At 41.2% G+C, this 20,274-nt stretch overlaps 2 protein-coding genes across 3 annotated transcripts in view; one reads left to right on the top strand and one right to left on the bottom strand.

The window, feature by feature from the left end:
* The window catches only part of LRRC2 (leucine rich repeat containing 2), a 231,570-nt gene that overhangs the window by 49,020 nt on the left and 162,276 nt on the right, over nucleotides 1-20,274 (top strand). The gene's annotated exons all lie outside the window — the stretch shown is intronic.
* Nucleotides 1,271-19,960, bottom strand: LOC122174112 (protein FAM240B-like). Its single transcript, XM_042854664.2, has 3 exons — nucleotides 19,807-19,960; nucleotides 4,922-5,064; nucleotides 1,271-3,441 (listed from the first exon to the last, which is right to left on the bottom strand). The coding sequence occupies exons 1-3, from the start codon at nucleotides 19,951-19,953 to the stop codon at nucleotides 3,363-3,365; spliced, it is 369 nt and encodes a 122-aa protein (XP_042710598.1). The 5' UTR covers nucleotides 19,954-19,960; the 3' UTR covers nucleotides 1,271-3,362.

The following is a 20,274-nucleotide window of genomic DNA, read 5'->3' as shown; positions in this document are numbered from 1 at the left end:
AACACTTCCTAGTTTGTGGAAAACAATGGTGAGGAACAATGTTAAGGAACTGTATTTAAACTCTCCCTTAAACACAGTTTCAAAGTTGTCAGACCTTATCCATACAATACAGATAAAATGGAGTATCTGTCATTCCCGTGGTAGCATTGAATATACTTCTCATAAACAGAGCCTAAGAGGGATTGGATCCAGATTATTTAGTGTTTGTTTTAGATGATGGTAAAACTATGCTACTTCCGATTTTGTCTGTGTTACACACACACAAAGTTGTTCTTAATCGTGCATATGTAATGAAAGAGGCATAGTACATCGTACATAGTACATCTTCTAGTAACACACTATCCAGATGAGGAAGAATGGTAAAATAATGAAAGCTGGAAAGGATAAGCAAACGTATCCTATTTTAATCACAAAAAATAATTAAAATGGATTGGCTTAGTTGAAATATCCCATTGTTATACTCAAAACCAATGCGTAAATTTGGTTTGAAAAAAACAAATTAAATGAAGTTGTCCTTTGAAGAAGTGTTTTTTTTTTTAATTCCTAGATCTCACTGTATTGGTTGCACATCCCACTCTGCTAAAAGCTCTGCCTTTACTAAGAGCGACTGATAAATAATCCAGAGGATTTTTGGCTCATTCTGTTAAGCAATAATGATCCCACAGTGCCCATGTAGTTTTATCAATTACTAAACCACAACCTTTTCAGTCGTATAGTCTCTCGAGGTAAGGAACATTTTTCAGTGTTTTGGCTTGTCTTAAAGTTTGTCTTTTCTCTTCACTTCCTTTTGATTTTTATAATGACAATCAGGTGAATTAAAGACTTATACTCCCATCTTTTCAATTTACCCCAAACATATTCATCTCGCATTCTGCTCCTGCTTCTGATTGTTTGTTTCTTGACATTTAGATTTGAATTTCAGTTTTATTGTATTTTAGTTTTTGCTGATTGATCTTAAATTGTATTTATTGCTGTGGGAATGTAGTGTTTTGTTACTAGTAATTTATAAAGCTACTAGTCAGATTGCTCCTGAAAAAGAGATTGAGTTAGTAATCAAAATGGGTTGCTACCCTCTGGATAAATAAAGATAACAACATGACCCAAAGTCCTAAATCTAACACTGTGAAACTTGAGCCCAAAATAATTCATTTAAACACTCAAGGTAAATTGCAAAGCTAAACTGAACACTGGGCTAAATCCAGAAATATGTTCTCAGAGCCCCTAGGATCCAGGCTGGGGAGAATGCATTCAGCACAAAGATAAGTTTCAGTTTACTATTTTAAAAAATATATTTTATTCACTTCTCTTCACATCTATTGGCTAATCCTAATTTGCTAAAGACATCCCACAATGCATCATTCTGTGACATCACTGAAGTAAAGTCCTGTGATGTCAGGAGCCTGAAGTATCACGGGGAAATACTTTGGAAAGCAGGCACTCTGTTCTGTTTCTCACTCTTGCCACCTAGTGGATTCTGACAGGTCTCCTCCCCATGATTCATTTCATTGGAAGAGAATATGTATGGAAAGTAGTCAATCCATCTGAATCCTGTAGTGAAATTCTCACTCCTAGATTTTCAGTACAGTAAGTCTGAGTCTCTCTTGTATTGCATGTTTTAGCAGCTGCACTGATGCAGCAGTGCCACTGTAAGATCTCTAACAAAGCTGCTCTAAGTCGATGGGAGAGAGGTCTCCCATTGGCTTAATTTCTCCAGCCCCCACAGTGGTAGCCATGTTGCCAGGGGATGCTCTTCCACTGACATAGCGCTGTCCACACTGGCACTTAAATTGGCATAAATTATGTTGCTTGGGGGAGTGGCTAATTCACACTCCTGAATGACATAATTTATGTTGACTTAAACTGTAGTGCAGCCATAACCTTTGATCCTTGGGTCCCATTTTTGATCTCTGCTACACCAGTGTAAACTCCAGTGCAATCCTGAGAGCAGAATTTGGTCTTGGGTTTAGTAGGTGCTGAGCACAGGCAAGTGAGGAGAAAATTGAGCTGCACAGCCTGGGATTTTCAAAGGAGCTTAATCCCACTAAAACTTAATGGGAGCCGTGTGCCTAACTCCCTTGAGGCCTGTCTACATGGGGAAATTTACAGGTATAATTATATGGTTATAGTTATACTGTTATAGCTCCCTATGTAGATATGGAATAAGAGTGCCTTTCTAGTTTAGCTTATGTCACTTTGAAAGCAGTGTAAGAAAACCATATTGAAGAAATGGAGCATAGCATATTTTAGGCAGTTTCAGCCCACAGGGAAATTATTTTCAAAAGTTCTGATTACTTGATTTCTGAGCATGTGTTCCCAGGTAGTTTTTTATGTATGAACTGCTTTTTTCAGGCTCCCAATCAGCCTGTCATTTCCATGTGCACAACTCCTATTGGATGCCAGATTTGTTTTTTGCCCTCAGGTCTCTCCAATGTGGCATATTTGAAATGTGATGTACAAAGGAAAATAGAACATTTTAAACATGCTTTACGATAACAGTTTACCTAAGCTATTTAAAAAACAGAATCTTGCTTTTACTGATTTCCCCTCTATGCCCCCTCCCCCTTGATAATTAAAATCTTGTCTACCCTGGAACTATATGGAGACTGGAGAACTAGTCAAATGATGTCATTGCAAGAGACTGACAACTGAGCAATTGAGGGAAAGGGATTTTTAATGTGTTTTAAAAGAATCCATTTTGCCGTGCATTACTCCTGTAGCAATGAAACAATCACTAAAAAAGAAGCAACTTGATAGCATTACTTCATTGAAACTCTACCATTTTAGTAAAGGTTATTGCACATTTGTGGTAGGGGTTAGACGAATACACTTTGAAACAATCTGTCTTATAAGGAGGAGGAATTGGACCTGCTCCCAAAGTGTATTAGTAATAAATTAATATCTTTTAAGTGTATTTGTTCTCTGCGTATATTTGTGGTTTCATAGTAGTCAAAAACACAAAAATGTATTCAACAATTTCAAAGAAAAAACACATTAAATTGCTCTATAATATCAGTATGTATAGAAACCTAAGGAGTATTTAATAAAATACACAGGAGATTATTTCAATGAGCATTTAGATAAAATGATACTAAATTCCTTTTCCAGACAGTTGTCTGATCAGGGAACCACAATTTAGGATCCATACACATTTATTCTCTCCTCACTGAATGAGGGGTCCACATAGATAATAGGTCTCATAAGCAGTAATAGAGGTTTCACATATGAACTCCCTACATGTTGATGGTACTGTAAAATAAATCTCATTGAAACTTATAAATAAAAATAAATTGGGTGTTTGCAATACACTATGGTTTTCTTCTGCAAAACATTTTTCCTTCTTTTCCCAAATGCGTAAGAAGCCTTCAACTAGCTGGCTCTTCATTTTGAGTCTTCATCATTTGTATCCTTTTTTCCAACCTCTCCTTCCATTCAGTTCTGAGTCTAAGACAGGAAACATAAGCACCGATATCACCAGAAAGACTCCAGTCTTGCACATCTCCGGGCTTTGAGAGATACCACCAAACTCATCTTCCTAACATTTCCCACCATTGCTACCATTGGTGCTGCTCTGCCAGCAGTAGCAACAGTGGGAGATCTACTAAATCCTGCTCATCTGGAGTGTCTTCTAGCATAATGAGGAAACTTAACCTGAGCTTTGGGGCTCAGTCATCTCTAGTTTTCATCTCTCCTGGCTTGACAAAGCTACTTTGTAGGTCATCCCTTATTTCTCAAGATTGGCTGCTGCCACCTGCTGGACCACCTCTTACAGTACTTTCTTGGTTTCCTTTGGCACTACTAGATTGATAGCCCTGGAGAGACTGTGTACAGTTAAATCTACAAGATTCTTCTTACCAGGAGCAATGCTTCTTACTTGTTGGCCAGATAGGTTAGGTGAGAGGTGGGAGTTTATTTGTAGTGCAGTAGTACCTAGAGGCCCAATAAGGATCAAGGCACTGTACTAGGCACTGCATAAATTCATAGTAAGACAGTTCCTGGCCCGAAGAGCGAATAGACAAGACAGACAAAAGACAGGAGAAATTATACAGGTGGGGAGCTAAGGATGGAGAAATTAAGGGACTTGCCCAAGGTTACAGTGTAAATCTAAGGCAGACCCAGGAACTGAACTGAACTCAGCTCAGCTCTCACACACTCTAGTCCAGGGCACTAACTGCAACACCATCCTTCCTTCCTCTGCTGTTGGATTTTAACCTTTTTTCAAAAAAAAGGAAAAGGGTGGGTAAATTTTGAATGCTTCCTTTATTTGGGACCAGCTTATGTAAAAAGATGCATCTTCACTAGGAAAAAAAAAAAAAAAAGGTGTGTTCTTACCTCGGGGTAACCAGCACAATCTACGATCCTCTGAAGACAAGGCAGTTTATAGTTTTCACAGGTTAGCAGGCTGAGGTAAAGACTAGAGGGGAGTTTAGAGTTTGCCTTGGCCTGCTGACACATGTTGAAACTACCTTGTTTTAATTAGGGATTGACCTTGTATTAGTTACGTTAGTTACTCTGAGTTAAGAACATACGAACACACATTTTTTCCTAGCAAACACAAGGTTAGAAAGGCTAAATGATCTAAGGCCAGATTCTCTGCTGTGGTTGAACTGAGGCTCCACACAGCACCAAACAGTGAGGGGTAAAGGTAGCATTAGTGACTTGAGCAGGGCCCAAGAATGAACTACCCTCTCTTATCTTTTTGAGATAGCCATTGAGGTCATGGTTGAGGCACACAGGGGGAGGGGCAGCGCATGAAGCTTTGTTGTTGTATATTATACAAAGAACCCCAATTTCCTGGGCGGTCATTCTGGCATCTATTGCATGTACTAAATGTATTTATTTATTTTTATTTTTTATTTTTTTAAAGGATTACAATATCAACCCACAGAAACAAGCATCCCTTCTCCCCCTCCCCTCCACTTACTTTGGCAGAGCACTTCTCTGTTGACGTTCTTTTTCAATTTGCAGATGCTTAGTTTGTTTTTCAATTGTCTTTTCCCAGAAGTCTGTTAGTTCCTCAGTTTCACATCCAAACACTTCAAAGCGCACATATTGACTATTCATTTTCTGTAAAGGAGAAAACCCAAGTGACCAGTTATCGGTCCTTTTCTATTTTGCTGGCTGGAATATGGTGCTACTGCAGCATGCTTTAGAAGATCTTTACAATACTGAATTCACATGCAGTCTTTTTACCGTGGAAGCAAAAGAAGAACTTAATGGGAATGAATCATGCTTCTACTTCTTCATTCAGAAAGCGGCACTTGAGGTATATGCTGTACTACAGTAATTACAGTTCCTAATTGTTCACCTTAAAGTGCCTTTGGTAAAATATCTTTCACCTCCATATAATTGTGGTTGTGACCTTTTAGCACACAATTCAGGATAAAGTTATTGCACTCACTTTAGCATAATGATGAAGACTTTTTGCGTGTGCCGTGCGCATAAGTTAAAGAGATAATATAAAAGTAACTGACATTTGTAAGATTTTTCCAAGGTTTCTCTGAAAGTAAATTGCCAACAGGCTAATTACCAGCTCATCTTAACACCTGCAATAATGAGTAAACCCATTTCTGGCAAGTATGTCCTCATAGTATCTTTACACTTCCAAAAGATGTAGGCAAGCATGTCTTTATTTTACTATTTAATTATTTATACAAAGATAATAGAAACGTCCCCCAAAGTTCCCATGTGAAAGACTTTACAGTGAAATTAACAGCACTCTTAATAGCTTAGTCTTCCATTCCACTTTATTTCCACTGATTGTAGTTGATATTGATACATTTTGTAATGTTGTAACAAAGGATGATAATGACTTGCACATTTGGGGTTACCAGGGTGAAACTCTCCAGAGGAAGAGTTAAGGGTGTCAGGCAGTAACCAATAAGGCTATTGTGTGGGTTAAAGCACTTTCAGTATAGTTATTACTCCTTTCAGAGCTTCTTTTTGTATTGCAAAGCAAGTGCACAAAAGGAGGGTTAAGGGTTCTCCTTTCTGGTCAGGATGTTCTTGGTAAGAGTTTTGGGTTAGGGCTGTTTCTATTCTTGAGGGCTAAGTGCTAAGCATGAGTTTTGCAGTCAGACTGGAGGGAGGTAGCTGCTTCTGGGGCTGGAGCAGAGCAGTGCCTCAGCTAAGGTTTATGCAAAAGACAGTTGCCTTTGTGCAGTGTGTTGCCATCTTGGTTCAAGGAAACAGGATGGTGTGTACATTTTGTAAGGAAACAAATCTCCTAGAAAATACCTGACTCCACAATTTCTGCTACAAATGGGAAACTGACCTGTCGGAATCAAAATCTGCTACTGCTTGGCAAAGGGGAACAATAACAATTGAGGTGAGTGAAAACCTTCCCCCAGCCTGATGAAATGAATCGAGGTAGCTCTTCACGGGGAGCCTCATGAAGTGTTCCTTGTTGTAGTCCCTGATCCTGCAATTGTCTTTATGAGGGCATACCTCTGTGCCTACCCAAAGCCCCATTAACATCAGTGGGGCTGTGGCGGCCCAGGCATGTGATTACGTGCAATCATCAATGGGAGCACTGGGGCCTGAATCAACAAAATAGAACAGATATAACTTGGCAACACATCTGGGCCCTGAATATGGAAAGTATTGGATCATGTACCCATGCTTAAAGTTACATACATAAATAAGTGCCTTCCTGGATAGGCCCCATAGAATAAGATAATGCCATTTTTGCATAGTCTTTACTGTTTTGTTAACATAATCATGCTCTAAATCACAACATATATTACAGAATTACATGCTTTTTTGCTTCTGCTGGCCATTCTCCTGGCATTCCTTCATGCTCCCAATATGTTCCCTGTGTTCCATCCTCCCATCCCCATCTATTTCAGGGACTTCCTGCAACTCCCCCCAATCTCCTCCCTGCCAGGGTCTCTGTGTGCCCCCCAGTCTCTTTCCTGCCATACCAAAGTCTCCCATTCTTTTCCCTATGCCAGTGACTCTGTGCGCCTCCCTTCCCCATACCAACGTCCTGCACCAGGGTCCCTCAGTTTTCTCCACTAATGGTTCTGTGTATCCCTGCACAGCAGGGTCCCCCATTCTCCATGCTATACCAGAGGCTCTGTTCATCTCCATTCCCTTCTCCCCCCCACACCAGGGTCTTCCATTCTCCCAGCATGTCAGGGATTCTGATTCCCCTCCAATCCCTCTTATGCCCACGCTAGGGTCCCCCATTCTCTAGTCTACACCATGTCAAGGGTGCTATGTGTCTCTCCTCCCCCGCCGTCCCCATCAAGGCACCACATTTTCCTCACCATGTCTAGGGCTCTGTTTTCCCCTATTGCTCTCTCCCTATTCCTGCTATGATCCTCCATTCTCTGCAACATGCCAGGGAAGCCCTGTGTTTCTTCTTCCCTCGCCCCAGACTGCCTTTCTTTCTCCCAGATTGAAAGGAAGGGGTGGACGGCTAGTGCCGTCTTTCTTCCCACTTGGGGCAGGCTGAGGAGACAGGACATTAGGAAGGAAGATGGAATGAATGAAGCCTTCTCTCTCTTCTCCCTCTGGCTGTCCCTGCTGGCTAAGAATCTGCTCCATTGCTCCCCAGCAGGGAGAGTAATTATTTCTCTTATGTTTTTCAAGGCAGGTCTACACGGAAAAGTTACATTGGCATAGCTATGTCTCTCAGGGGTGTAAAAAATCCACACTCCAAGCGGCATACCTAAGCCAACTTAACCCGCAATGTAGACAGTGCTAGGTTGATGGAAGAATTCTGTCGACCTAGCTACTGCCTCTCAGGGAGGTAGATTACTGTAGGGAACGTCTACACAGAAGTGCTACAGTACAATGGCTCAGCTGCAGCAGTGTTTTAAGTGCACACGTAACCTCAGTGTGTCAACATGTTAAACTCTCATGAGAGATGAGCAGGGGAAATGTTATGCTGCAAGGGGTTAATGGGTGCCATCAAGAGATGACAGGAAGTCTACGTGTCCCTCTTTTCCCTCTTTTGGCATTCTGATTTCCCTCCAAATGAAGAGGGTTCTGGCCATTGATGTCTAGAACGTTCCCTGAAATTTTGGAATAGATCAGATGTGCATCAGATTCAGAAGTTATGGCACGACAGACAAATTCCATCAAGTTGAGTGCAGGGGCTCGCAAGCTTGGACAACTATTACAAGTGGCACATTCATGTGCCTTTAGAGACTAGGAGGGTTCTTTTAGGGGTATTCCTGCAGCATTGTGGGGTTGGCATTGGCTCTGCCAGTAGAATAAGTCTGTACAGCAGCTGGGAGGGTAGACAGATACGTACTAGCTCTGCTTGAGCTAATGTACTAAAAATAGCAGTGTGGGTGTGGCCATGGTGGCATATGCAGCAGCATGAGTTACCTGCATGAGCACAAACCTGCCTGACCTCCTGGGTAATGTTGCTGTGGCCACATTGCTGTTTTGCTCACGCTTTTCTTTTGCTCAGGGGAGTTGTGGGGGTAACTATACCAATACAAAGCACCAATTTTTCAGTATAGTTGCATCCATGCTAGGAGCATTTTGCTGGTATAGTATACTGGTATTCCTATACCAGTAAAGTACTCCTAATGTAGACATAGCCTTGAGGCCAGGTCTACATTACAAAGTTGTGCCAGTATAGCTATATTGGTTAGGAGTGTGTAAAAATAAACACCCCTGACTGATATATCTATGCCGGCAAAAAACAACAACAGCCACCAAGCAACCCCTGTGTAAACACAACTATATTGGCAAAAGAGTATTTTTTCCATTATAGCTTATGTCATCTGGGAAGGTGGTTTAACTATACGGTCAAAAGATTGCCTTATGATGGGATATAAGCTGCATCTCCACTGGAGGCTCTGCTGGTATAGCTGTCCCAGTATGGCTATGTCTACACTACCACTTATGTTGGCAAAACTTATTTGCTCAGGGGTGTGAAAAACACGCACCCCTGAGCAACTTACGTGTCGCCAGCATAAGCAGTAGTGTGCGTTGTGCTATGTTGGTGGGAGAGCTTCATTGTGGGTGGTTTTATTATGTGGACGGGAGAGCTCTTTCCCATCAGCAAAGAGCAGCTACACGTGCGATCTTACAGTGGTGCAGCACCATCGTTACAGCTGTGCTGCTGTAAACTCGCTAGTGTAGACTTGGCCTATAGCTGTATCAGCAAAGCCTTTCTAGTATAGACATAGCTTGAGACAAAGAGAATGAGAAACTCTACTGACCACCAATAACGGCATGGGGGAATGAGACAGCAGGTTATTGCTTCTGAAGTTGAGATATTGTTGAACTTGTACTAGAGACCATAAAATGGCTCCAATAGGCCACTACCAAAGTATTGAAGGGATAGAGTTCTATTGGTTTTTCCATTAATCAGTACAGCATTTACCTTCATTTTACTCAGAAATGGGGAAAGTTAGAAATTATACAGGATGCAAAATTGCAAAAGCCTATGAATTAATTAAAAAAAAATCAAAACAAAATCTTAATTGAATATATTTTGTCTGTTTTATTACATTTCATTCTGATACTCATCTTGTACCTTCAAGGCAGTTTACATTCAAAATCAGCCTGAGAAATAAATTTGGGGGCAAATTTTATAAAATAATAATCTCTCTCTCTTTCTCTCAATGGGACTTTTAATGGGTTAATAGCAATGCCTCTGCGCCCCATGTTACAGCTAGAAAATGTCATTATTTCCAAAAATATCCTTTTGTAGTCTTCATTAAGCATGGAACAGATTTTAGATTATACTTATACATCCTGTTTTCCAAATGATGTGGTTTTGCATGAAAATGTCATTACAACCATCTTCCACAACATTTAATTTTTAACAAGTATGTAGGGTTCCTATGCCTTGTGTGAATTTGTAGCAATTATTTGTAATTTATTTTAATCAGAGCTGCAGAGAGCTAGTAAAATAGTCCCCTAGGCTTGCTTGGAAAAGCTTGAAGAAATTGCTGCCATTCACCTGCCAGGCATGGTATGAAACGCAAAGCTGGGAGCTCATAATGTTTATATAATTCTATTTAGAGATTCAGTTGTTTTATGAGAAAATGTGAGACATACTACAAAGAGACTAGGAGCTCAGAACAAAATTAGCCTCTTTGAAGGGATTGTTTTATTTTCTTTTTGAGATTTTGCTGTGACTTTGTTCACGTTCTTCTTGGTTTTCTGAGTTTGAAAACCCCCTTATTTGCCAACTCATTTCCCCTGAATTATTGGACTCTTCATTTTGAGTCTGATTTTCAGAAAGACTTCATTATGGTTGTTGCTTTTCTGAAGGTGACATGTTGAGCAAGTAAATCTGGTAGGTATATGTGTGCTGGCATTTGTATTTGGGATTAATTGCAGGAAAAATGTGGGCTCCATTATTTCTTGATTAAAAGTTATGCCCACAAACACATTGGTTGCTTTTGAAAATCTCCTTATTTCTTTTTTTGTTTCATGCTTTAATGTGTCAGTGAAAAAACTTACTTCTTTACTTGCTTAACATGGGGTTCTTCATTAGTTTCCACTGTTAGGTCACCTGATGTTCTGTGCAGAAATACTGGGAAGAATTTTAGAACAGTCTGGAGTCTGAAGTGCAGTTAATGTGCTATGTTCAAATGTGGATTAATTTGCGGTTAGGCTTTTTTCCCCATTCCTGTAACTACACAAACCTAGAATCTGGCTCAGTGCTACTTGGTCATTGCAGCTCTGCAGCACGACTTATGCAGGACACAGTCTGGCCCCATAAAAGGTTTATTCACAGCCCTTCTTAACACCAGAGCTTTGAAAACTTTAGCATGTGAATGTGCAGTAGTTTTTGAAAACTGAATCTTCCTACCTGTTTCAAACTCCAGTGCTTTTACTGTTTGCCTCAATTAACACACGTGCTTATAGGATTCCTGCCCCAAACCTTCCAAAATGATTGACCTCTTTTTTTTGCTTGGTCCTTCACATGCACATGTATTTGAATTCAGCTGCACAATGGGATGTCCTAGCTACGCCACCTCTGGCCTGTCCCAGAATGCTGCCCCTGTGCCAGGGGCTTCTACAAGCCATCTGCATATACCTGAGAAGCCCTCTATGGGTATGTCTACACAACAAAGAAAAATTTGCAGCTGGTGCGTGTCAGCTGACTCTGGTTCACAGGGCTTGGTCTGCAGGGCTGTTTCATTGCTGTGTAGTAGACTTCTGGGCTTGGTCTGGAGCCCGAGCTCTGGGGCCCTCCCACTCTACATGGTCCTAGAGCCTGGCGCCAGGCTGAGCCCGGGAGTCTACACAGCAGTGAAACAGCCCTGTAGCCCGAGCCCTGCAAGCCCGAATTGGCTAGCATGGGCTGGGCATGGGTGTTTAGTTGCTGTGTCAATTCTATTCACTCAGCAGGGGGACATTAATCCTGCCCTATTTTCCCCTTATGCCAGCAAAGACAAATTGGGCCCGTGTTCCATACAAAATCTATTTCCATTTTAAAAATTCTTGTTTAACACAGTAAACGTAAAAGAACTTCTCAGATAAAGGAGAGGGGAGAAGTGAGAAGAGGGGAGAAGAACAGGGGAGAAGTGAGATACTGACTTTGAACAGGGGAGAAGTGAGATACTGACTTTGAAGTGGGCACTAAACACAGCTTAAACTCAGGATCTCTGCATGTAATACAAAGTGTACACAGTAATGTTTTGTTAAAGTATGTAAAGAGCTCCAACTAGCCCTCTTGTAAATCTCAGGAGTTAGGACTGACCTGAGCTGGCCTGCCATAACTGCAATAGTTCTGACAGAAAGAGATTTAATTTAAGCCTCTGGTGACAATCCTTCCAAAGGACAACAATGAGAAACTCACTCACAGGCAATCATTTTTGACATAGCCCTGGATGAAAACAAGCTGAACCAAAACTGGACTGCTCCCCAATGAAAGAAATAGCTGGAATGACTTTAGAAGGGGTTTTTCCTATACAAGATTAATATGATTACTTATTTTTAGATTTAATCATATTAGAGTGCATTGATTATTTTTAGATTTAATTTGCAAAGGTATACCTCCCAGGGTAGGAAAACTATGTTACTGACAGTGCTATTTGGAAACACAAGTAATGTTATTGGGACTAACAAGTGGAATACAAGATGAGTTAAATAGTGACACCTTGACTTTTCTGTAAGTGGAAGATCAATAGCTAGAGGCTGGATCTCACTGATTCTATAAAACATAGTTACCATCAGCAGAACAATACCTTTCCATATAAGGAATTGGAACTCAAGTTCCTATATTAGAAAAGCATAGATACAAAGGGGTTTTGCTAGCAGAGATAGAAATTTGATATCCAGAGATACAACTCAATATTTTACAAGGTTTTTAAATCTATCTTGTTTTAGTATAAGTATAGTCACCTGCAGGGGTCACAAAGCCATTTTCCCTTCATTTTATAAATCACAGTACTGTTGTCTAGGGCAGTGGTTCTCAAACTTTTTTTTTTCCGCGGACCACTTGAAAATTGTTGAGGGTCTTGGCAGACCACTTAATAATCTTTCCAAATGTTGTTTGTACCGTTAGCTAACTGTTGTAAAGCACTTTGGATAAAAGCGCTATATATAAAAAAATTAATAATAATTAACTTTTTTTTGTTCTACAAATGAAAGCACACAACTCATATTTTAATGTCTGTACTCGTACCTTTCTAATGAGACGGATGTGTCCTCTCTCCCGCTCCGCAGCAGCCCCCGAGCTGGGGCTGGGAAGGAGGGGGGTCACTCCCCAGCAGCCACAGCTCTGGAACTGGGGAAAGTCACCTCTTTTTCTGGCCACTGCAGCCCTACACGTCCCAAATTTCCCCTACCCCCTCTTCTCTCCCCACTGCTCCCCCCACGTACCTTCTATTTCCCCCAAGGCCACCACCTCACCTTGCATGTGCATCTTCTCCAGGGACCAGGCACCTAATTAGTGGAGCCACGCCTGTGCGGCTCCACTAATTCGATGGATGGCTCTTCATTTTCTCGTGTGAGGCAGCCCAGGCACACACCTTAGGGGAAACTACCCATGGACCATCTGAATGGAGCTCGCAGACCACTGGTGGTATGTGGACCACAGTTTGAGAACCTCTGGTCTAGGTCATTGCCTAAATTGATGGGTCATTGCCTTCATCTGAGGCATCAGATATTAAGCACTACTGGAGGCAAGAGTGGTCCAGATTCTGCTTTTCCTTATATCAGCATAAACGACAAGTTGTTTTCTGCCAGAATTGGGAAATGGCTAAACCCAAGCAAGTCTTAATTTATGTATGTTGCATGGATGATATTACAAATCCGGTGCTGCTGAGGCCATTGGCCCCTGCAATACCTCATTCTCTTCTTGTAACTTCTGGTGACTGTCTTCTCTCTAGCAAGGCCACAACTTCCTAAGTGTTGTTACACAAAAAAGGCCTATTATTTTTCTTTCATTATTATTTGTATTACCATAGTATCTAGGAGACCTAGTCATGGACTGTGGTAGGTGCTATACAAACACAGAACAAAAAGATGTTAGCTGCCCTCAGGGAATGACAATCTAAGCATAAGACATGAGACAATAGACAGAGACAGACAGACAGAAGGGGAGTACAAGAAAACAATGAGACACTTTTGGTGAGTGTGTTAGGCTGTGGTCTCTGCACACCAGCAGCCTAGCCGTTGTCAAATTTTTTGGCAGGTGTCCTGGCAAAAGAGAGCTTAAGGAGGGATTGGAAGGTGCATAATCAGGTAGCTCTGCAGATGTTTACAGAGAGCATTTCCCAAGCGTGAAGGACAACATGGGTATTTGAAAATGTAACAAGTGGGCAAAGGAGGATGGTGTCCCCCAACTGGAGGTCAGCTTTGATAGCTCAATATTGAATGGGAATATAGGCACCAGGATGTAGGTAGTCTTGCCTAGTGGTCAGACCAGATCTGATATAGTGGGCGGAGCAGGCATCCAGGTTGGGAAATGGAGTTGAGGGTCTGGACAAGAGTCAACTGCCAATTACCAATGCCAGAGGTCAAGCCAGAGTCAGAGTCAGGAATTGAAGCTGAGAGTCAGAGCCAGAGCCGGAGCCACAGAGTTGGGTACAAGGCACAAGTAGCAGCAGTGAATTATCTAGTTGGTCAGACAACTTCCTGTGCCACCTCCTGGCTTAAATAGCATGGGTGGACCAACTGGTGGAGCCAGGCAATCCTCCAATCACGGCTCCTAAGGGTGGTGCCTTGGCTGAGGCTATAGTCCTGCTAGCTCCTCTGCCCTCCGGGTTTCAGCAGACATCAATTGGTGGCTAGGATGTGATGGTTGTCTGGGAACTCACAGGCCTGGGTCTGAGACCCAGGATATCACAGGGAAATGATAGCTAGGATGGGGACTGACTGTGAAGGGTCCTGAAAATAGATACAAGCCGCTTATGTTTGGTACAATAGAGAGGGTGCAGCCAGTGTGGGAATTTAAAAACAAACATTCTCTGGCCAAAGTAATGGGCTAGGAAAATGATCTTTGCAGCAGCATTCTAAATGGGTATGAGCAGGGCAATATTTCACTTGTCAAAGTCAGAGAGGAGGGTATTGCAATGACTGAGATGTGAGAGGAGAGCTTGGACAAGAGTTTTAGCTCTGTGGATGGATAGGAAAGGCTGTATCTTAGAGAACTGGCAAGATTTAGACATAGCCTGGATGTAAGGACCTAGAGAGAGGTCTGAGTTGAAGATGATGCCTAGGTTATGGGTCTGAGTGACAGGCAGAATGGTGGTATTGCCCACTGTGATCAAGAAAAGGAGAGAGAGAGTGTGAGTGTGTGTGTGTGAGAGATTAGAAGCTATGTTTTAGCCATGTTTATCTTGAGATGATGACTAGACATCCATAAGGAGATGTCAGACACAGGCTGAGATTATAGTTTGGACAGAAGGAGACAGATCTGAAATATAGAAGCAGATCTGTGAGTCCTCAGAATAGAGACGGTATCGGAATTTTTGTTTGCAGATGAGATTGCCCAAAGAAAAGATGTAGAAGGAGAAGAGAAAGGAGCCAGAACCCTCATAGCAAATTGGAGGATAGATGAGGAGGATCCAAAGGACACACTGAAAGAATGATTATGAAGGTGGAAGGAGAAACAGTAGAGGACAGAGTAACAAAAGCCAAGGGAGGACAACATTTTGAGAAGAGGAGCATGTTCAATTGCGTCAAAGGCAGCTGACTGGTCAAGGAGGATGAAGATGGAATATTTGTTCTGAGTTTTAGATTGGAAGAAGTTGTTAGAGACTTCGATGAGAGTGGTTTCAGGTGAATGTCGGAGGCAGGAGCTGGATTGGAGAAGGTCTGGGATAGAATTGGAGGAGAGGAACTTGAGACAGCAATTATAGAAAGGGCATTCAGTGAGCTTAGCAAGGGAAGGGAGATGGGGTTGTAGTTGCAGAGGCAAGTGGGATCAAGTTTTTTGTTTGCTTTTTTTTAAGATGGGAGAGACTAGAGCATGCTTGTATTGTGAGTGGGAAGAACCAGAGGAGAGTGAGAGGTTAAGGAAAAGAGTAAGAGAGGAGTTGAGAGTGGGTACGAGGGAGATCTGAAACTGGGATGGGGTCACTGGGGCAAGTGGATTGCTTAGAGGAGGAGAGCAGATGACAAATTTCTGTGCCTGTGATAAGGGAAAAGCAGGAGAGAATTCTATGGGGAAGGTGAGCTAAGGGGAGGGGGAACATTACATTATATTTTGTCAGTTTTCTCTTGGAAGAAGTCAGCAATCTCCTGTGCAGAGAGAGAAGTGGAGATGGGGAGGGGAAGGTTTAAGGAATGAGTCAAAGGTGGTGAAAAGGCAGCTGGGATTGTGGGCGTGAGATTCAATTAAATTGGAGAACTAGAGTTCTGAACTGAAAGGGCAGAGAATGAATTGGTAACAGAGGAAGTTGGCCTGATCATAGGATTTCCAACACAGATGCTCTGTAGCACTAGAGTAAGAACAAAGGAAGCAGACGGATGCTGGGAGTGAGCCAGGGCTGGGAGTTGGCAGGATTGACCTTGAGATGGGGGAGAGGGACAAGAGAGTCAAGGGTGGTGCAGAGTGATGAATGGAGAGTGTCAGCAACAATGCTGAAGAAAGGGAAGAGAGGATAGGGAGAAGAGGGCTGAAAGCAGACAGGAAATCATTAGCACAGGGGCCCTGGAAGTCACAGAAAGGCCAAGTGACTGGGCACGATGGAGGGGGCTGATGGCAATGTTGAAGGAGATGGTCGGAGAGGGAGAATTCTGCAACAGAGAGATCAGAGACAATGTAAATAATATAATGATATAAATAATAGGAGAACAATAAAAACCAACGATTCTGATAAGATCTATGAGAGTTCATGTCTCAGACACTGAAAGAAGGCTATACAAAGAAAGAGATCCTGTTGGAATTTATTGTAATGATATATTTAGGTTTTTTGGTTCCTTTCAGACCAGTACAGAGTGTACCAAACGTATTTACAGTCATCACCAGTACTACACACTATCTGCTTTTTTCTCCTTGCTGTAACAAATCTTTCTATATTTGTCATATCCAGATTGCTACTGCCAATTCATTCTACTTGAGGTTTCTAGGTATTATTCATCTCCTGCTATAAAAATCCAATTGTGTATTCATATTCCCTTACATGTAGTTTGCTTAGCAAGTGCACTTCATAATATAGATATGCTGGATAAATACAGAAATTGCACAGCACATATATAAAAAATGTCATTGTTGACATTTGACTTTAAAATGTCTATTTAGAGATTATTCAATAAGACTGGTAATTAGGACCCCCCACGTTTTTATTATTGGCTCTGCCACTGACTTCCTCATTTGCAAAATAGGGGTGGCAATTCTTATCTCAGGTGAGTGTTTGAGGATTCATTTTACATCCTATCGATATGCAAAGAATTATTGTATTAAGAGATATGAAATAACAGTTTCCATTACAGTTTTAAATCTCAGTTTTGTTTTCAGATCCTGGACAAAAATCTGTATGTGGGAAGAAAAGTAGTTGCAAGGATAAAGCAGAAAAGATTCCCTATTTAAGGGCGGGGGGGGGGGGGGGGGATTGTATAGTAAATATTTCCAGACATTGTCCATTAAAATTAATGTTGGGAAAGCTGCAACAATTTTGTGGGTTTAAGGAAATGTACCAATGTTTGCAGACATATCAAGAATTTTATCTGTAAATTCAGGGGTGCACAGTAATTGGAGCTAGTTGAAAACTTTCCAAGGGAATATTTTTATGTTGCAAAATGATGATTTGTTGAAACCGAGTAATTCCACGGGAATGTGTTGATTTTTTGACAAAATTTTCACTTTTAAAAAATGTTTTGAAACAAGCACTTCAAAGATGTCTAAACATGCTGTTTCAACATTTTCAGAACAGAACATTTTGATTTTTCATTTTGAAATGACTTCTCATTTTGAAATTTATTATATTTTATATATTTGAATGATAATAAAAAACATAACAATTGAAACAAAACACTTCACATTTTTCAATATTCACTGAATTGAGTCCAAACAAATTTTTTTGGAAAATGTTGGTTCACAAACAATTATTGCATCTGAAGAAGTGAGGTTCTTACCCACGAAAGCTTATGCTCCCAATACTTCTGTTAGTCTCAAAGGTGCCACAGGACCCTCTGTTGCTTTAAACAATTATGACTTTTTGTCCTGAATTGGGATGAAATAAAATCTTGAAATCTCCATCTTTTTTGTGGCATGAAAAATCCATTTTCCAGACAGCTCTATCAGTCATTACATTGTGGGGCCAAAATATAAGAACACAGAGTTGGTTTGATTTTGGGGAAGCTTCATGAGAAAGGAAAGTGTGGCTAGCTATGGAGCTTTGGCTAGCTGCATGCCGGGGAGCTGCAGAGTATGGTCAGGATTTATCCAACATGAGTCATATGGATAGAAGCTATGAGGAATATATTTTTCAAACAGTATGACGTTCAACGAAATAAAATATAACACCTTTAGAATCACTGGTACCTGGACTTTCATCATTATAAGGCAATTGCATTGCACAGCCTATCCCGTAATGGTATTCAGAAAATACATAGTATTGGGGTATTCCTGAAACCACAATACTAGAATTTATTTCGGGGATTTAATGGGAGGTCGGTTTAGAAACCCAAATGTGTATCTACGTTGCAGTGTATCTCTGTAGTTAAAGAGAAGGTGTGTTTTATGTGTGTATTTTGGATAAGCACAATCTTTCATTTAGACGCAAGAATCATCGTGTATTTAGGTAAGAGTAGCATGGTTCAGCGTAGCACTGGCTACAGACATCAATGAAAGATTAGAACTCTGGATTGTTTTATTCCCTTGCACACATCTATTCTCCCTTCTACACTTGACAGAATTTGAAGTATGCAGTGTTGGTCCCAGAATATTAGAGAAACAAGGTGACTTGGGCATGGTAATATTTGAAGTATATGTTCTCTTTCCTAGCTGTGGCCAGTGTAAATCCCAAGGGAGTCAAGGAGAGTTTTGTGTGCACAAGAACTTCAAGATCAGAACCAAGTTTGAGTAGGACTCTGACTAATTTTAATGGGAGCTACCTACATACATCAAGAGAATAGACACTGAAACATTCATGTTAGAAGGAAATATTTGCATACCAGTATCACACAACTCTCTAAAGTTTGTCAGTCCTTCCTATTAACAGCACCACTGTTACACTATTGTTTTCTGTGAAATATTGATCACTCTGACCTATTTGCCAGAATCGGAACATGATGATTCTTGGCAGACTGCCCTAAAACACAACACGGACTAGTTTTCCTGAGACATTTTCTCACATAATAGCACTGTGCGAAAGAAACCTGGAATAATGCAAGGCTACTGGCAGCTGACTCATGTACAATGATATCTGTAATGCTGCTATTATGGTTAATCCCTGGAGAGTGGAGACTACTCAGTCTAAGACAGCAGCATCAATGCTTTTATAATGTCATGTACTGGAGGGTTTTTTTTCAGTTATAGTTGGCCTCACTTTTCTCTGTCCTCCCCTCCCAAAGGTCAAAAACACGTAGGGCCTGCATGTGGGACCCTTACTGAGGTGAGCACTTTCGGGTGTAGACCCATTGACTTTAGTGAGACTACTTATGTGCGTGAGCACTTACACAAGAGTAGCACATCAGACCATGTTCAAATGACTATCCTTTCTGAGCTATCCGTCACTCTGTCCATCTACTATTGACTTTCTTTTAATATTCCACATTTAAAGCAGTTGTAGTTTGTTTTCTTGATCGAGTATTGTCTGTAGTACATGAGTTTTTCCCCACCCGTCCCATTTGAAACCTGATCCTGTGAATTGCTGAATTCAGGGCTCTTGGTAAATAGCATAAATTATTGTCTGTGAAAACTTACGTTAAGATCCTAAATGATGATTGTTGAGTGGGAAGGCTTGATGCTGTGGGATCAAGGAAGACGACAGATCCTGTCTGCAGCTCATGTTCTTAATCAGATGAGAGAATTTTGACACAGCATACCAGACAGGAGAGAGGTCCACTCTCAGATTTGGGAGTCTATTATTTTTTTTTAAATCATCCATCTAATGGATAATGATTGAAAGTCTTTGCAGAAAGAGTGTGTGTAACCCCAGCTGCCATTTGGCACACCAATCTATAATATACAGAGACACCCATTGGTGTTTTGTCCATTGCTGTGCCAAGGGACCTCATCCTAAAATATTTTTTCTGTGTCAATACTTCTGATCTTTTCCAGAATGCTGTTAAACTGGGCACCATTCCCTGGCTTGCCTCACACCTTGACCTTTATTTGAATATACTTGTATAAGAATTAAAGTTAGAGAAGGTACTCACCTCTTGCGACATTAAGATGATGAAATGTATTATGAAAAACAAATCCTTACTTACCTTGGAGATAGATTCTTCCTGCAATAAATCCTCTGTGTGACACAAACCAGTGATGAATAATGCAACTGCAGCCCTGGCTTCTACAGTGCCACAGGGCAGCAATGAAATCCATCCCTCGGTACTTTTTATTTGAAGTGGGGGTAACATAAATCCTTCATCGTATCAAGGCTATTTTGAACAGAACTAGTAGAGAGATAAGATCAGTCTCATTTAATGAACTTTGCAGCCCCCTGCCTGAGATGACCATGAAACACAGGCCCCTTGAGAGCATGCCTCCCTCCCACTCTGGCAGATACCACAGAGAGCATGACTTGGCAAGAGCTAGGAATTATTCTTTAAAATACACACTGATATTATCCATTCTAATATTTGTCCTGTGAAGCTTGAAAAATTCCATACGACCATCTTGGCTGTAATGGTGGCTGGGATGTGCGACAAATCACACTTGGTTTTGCATTAGAGGATGAC

The sequence above is a fragment of the Chrysemys picta genome, chromosome 6 (genome assembly GCF_011386835.1).
Source record: "Chrysemys picta bellii isolate R12L10 chromosome 6, ASM1138683v2, whole genome shotgun sequence".
In the NCBI taxonomy this organism is placed as follows: Eukaryota; Metazoa; Chordata; order Testudines; family Emydidae; genus Chrysemys; species Chrysemys picta.
Note: the sequence above shows the minus strand (reverse complement) of the source record. Positions and strands in the feature narration are given on the sequence as shown.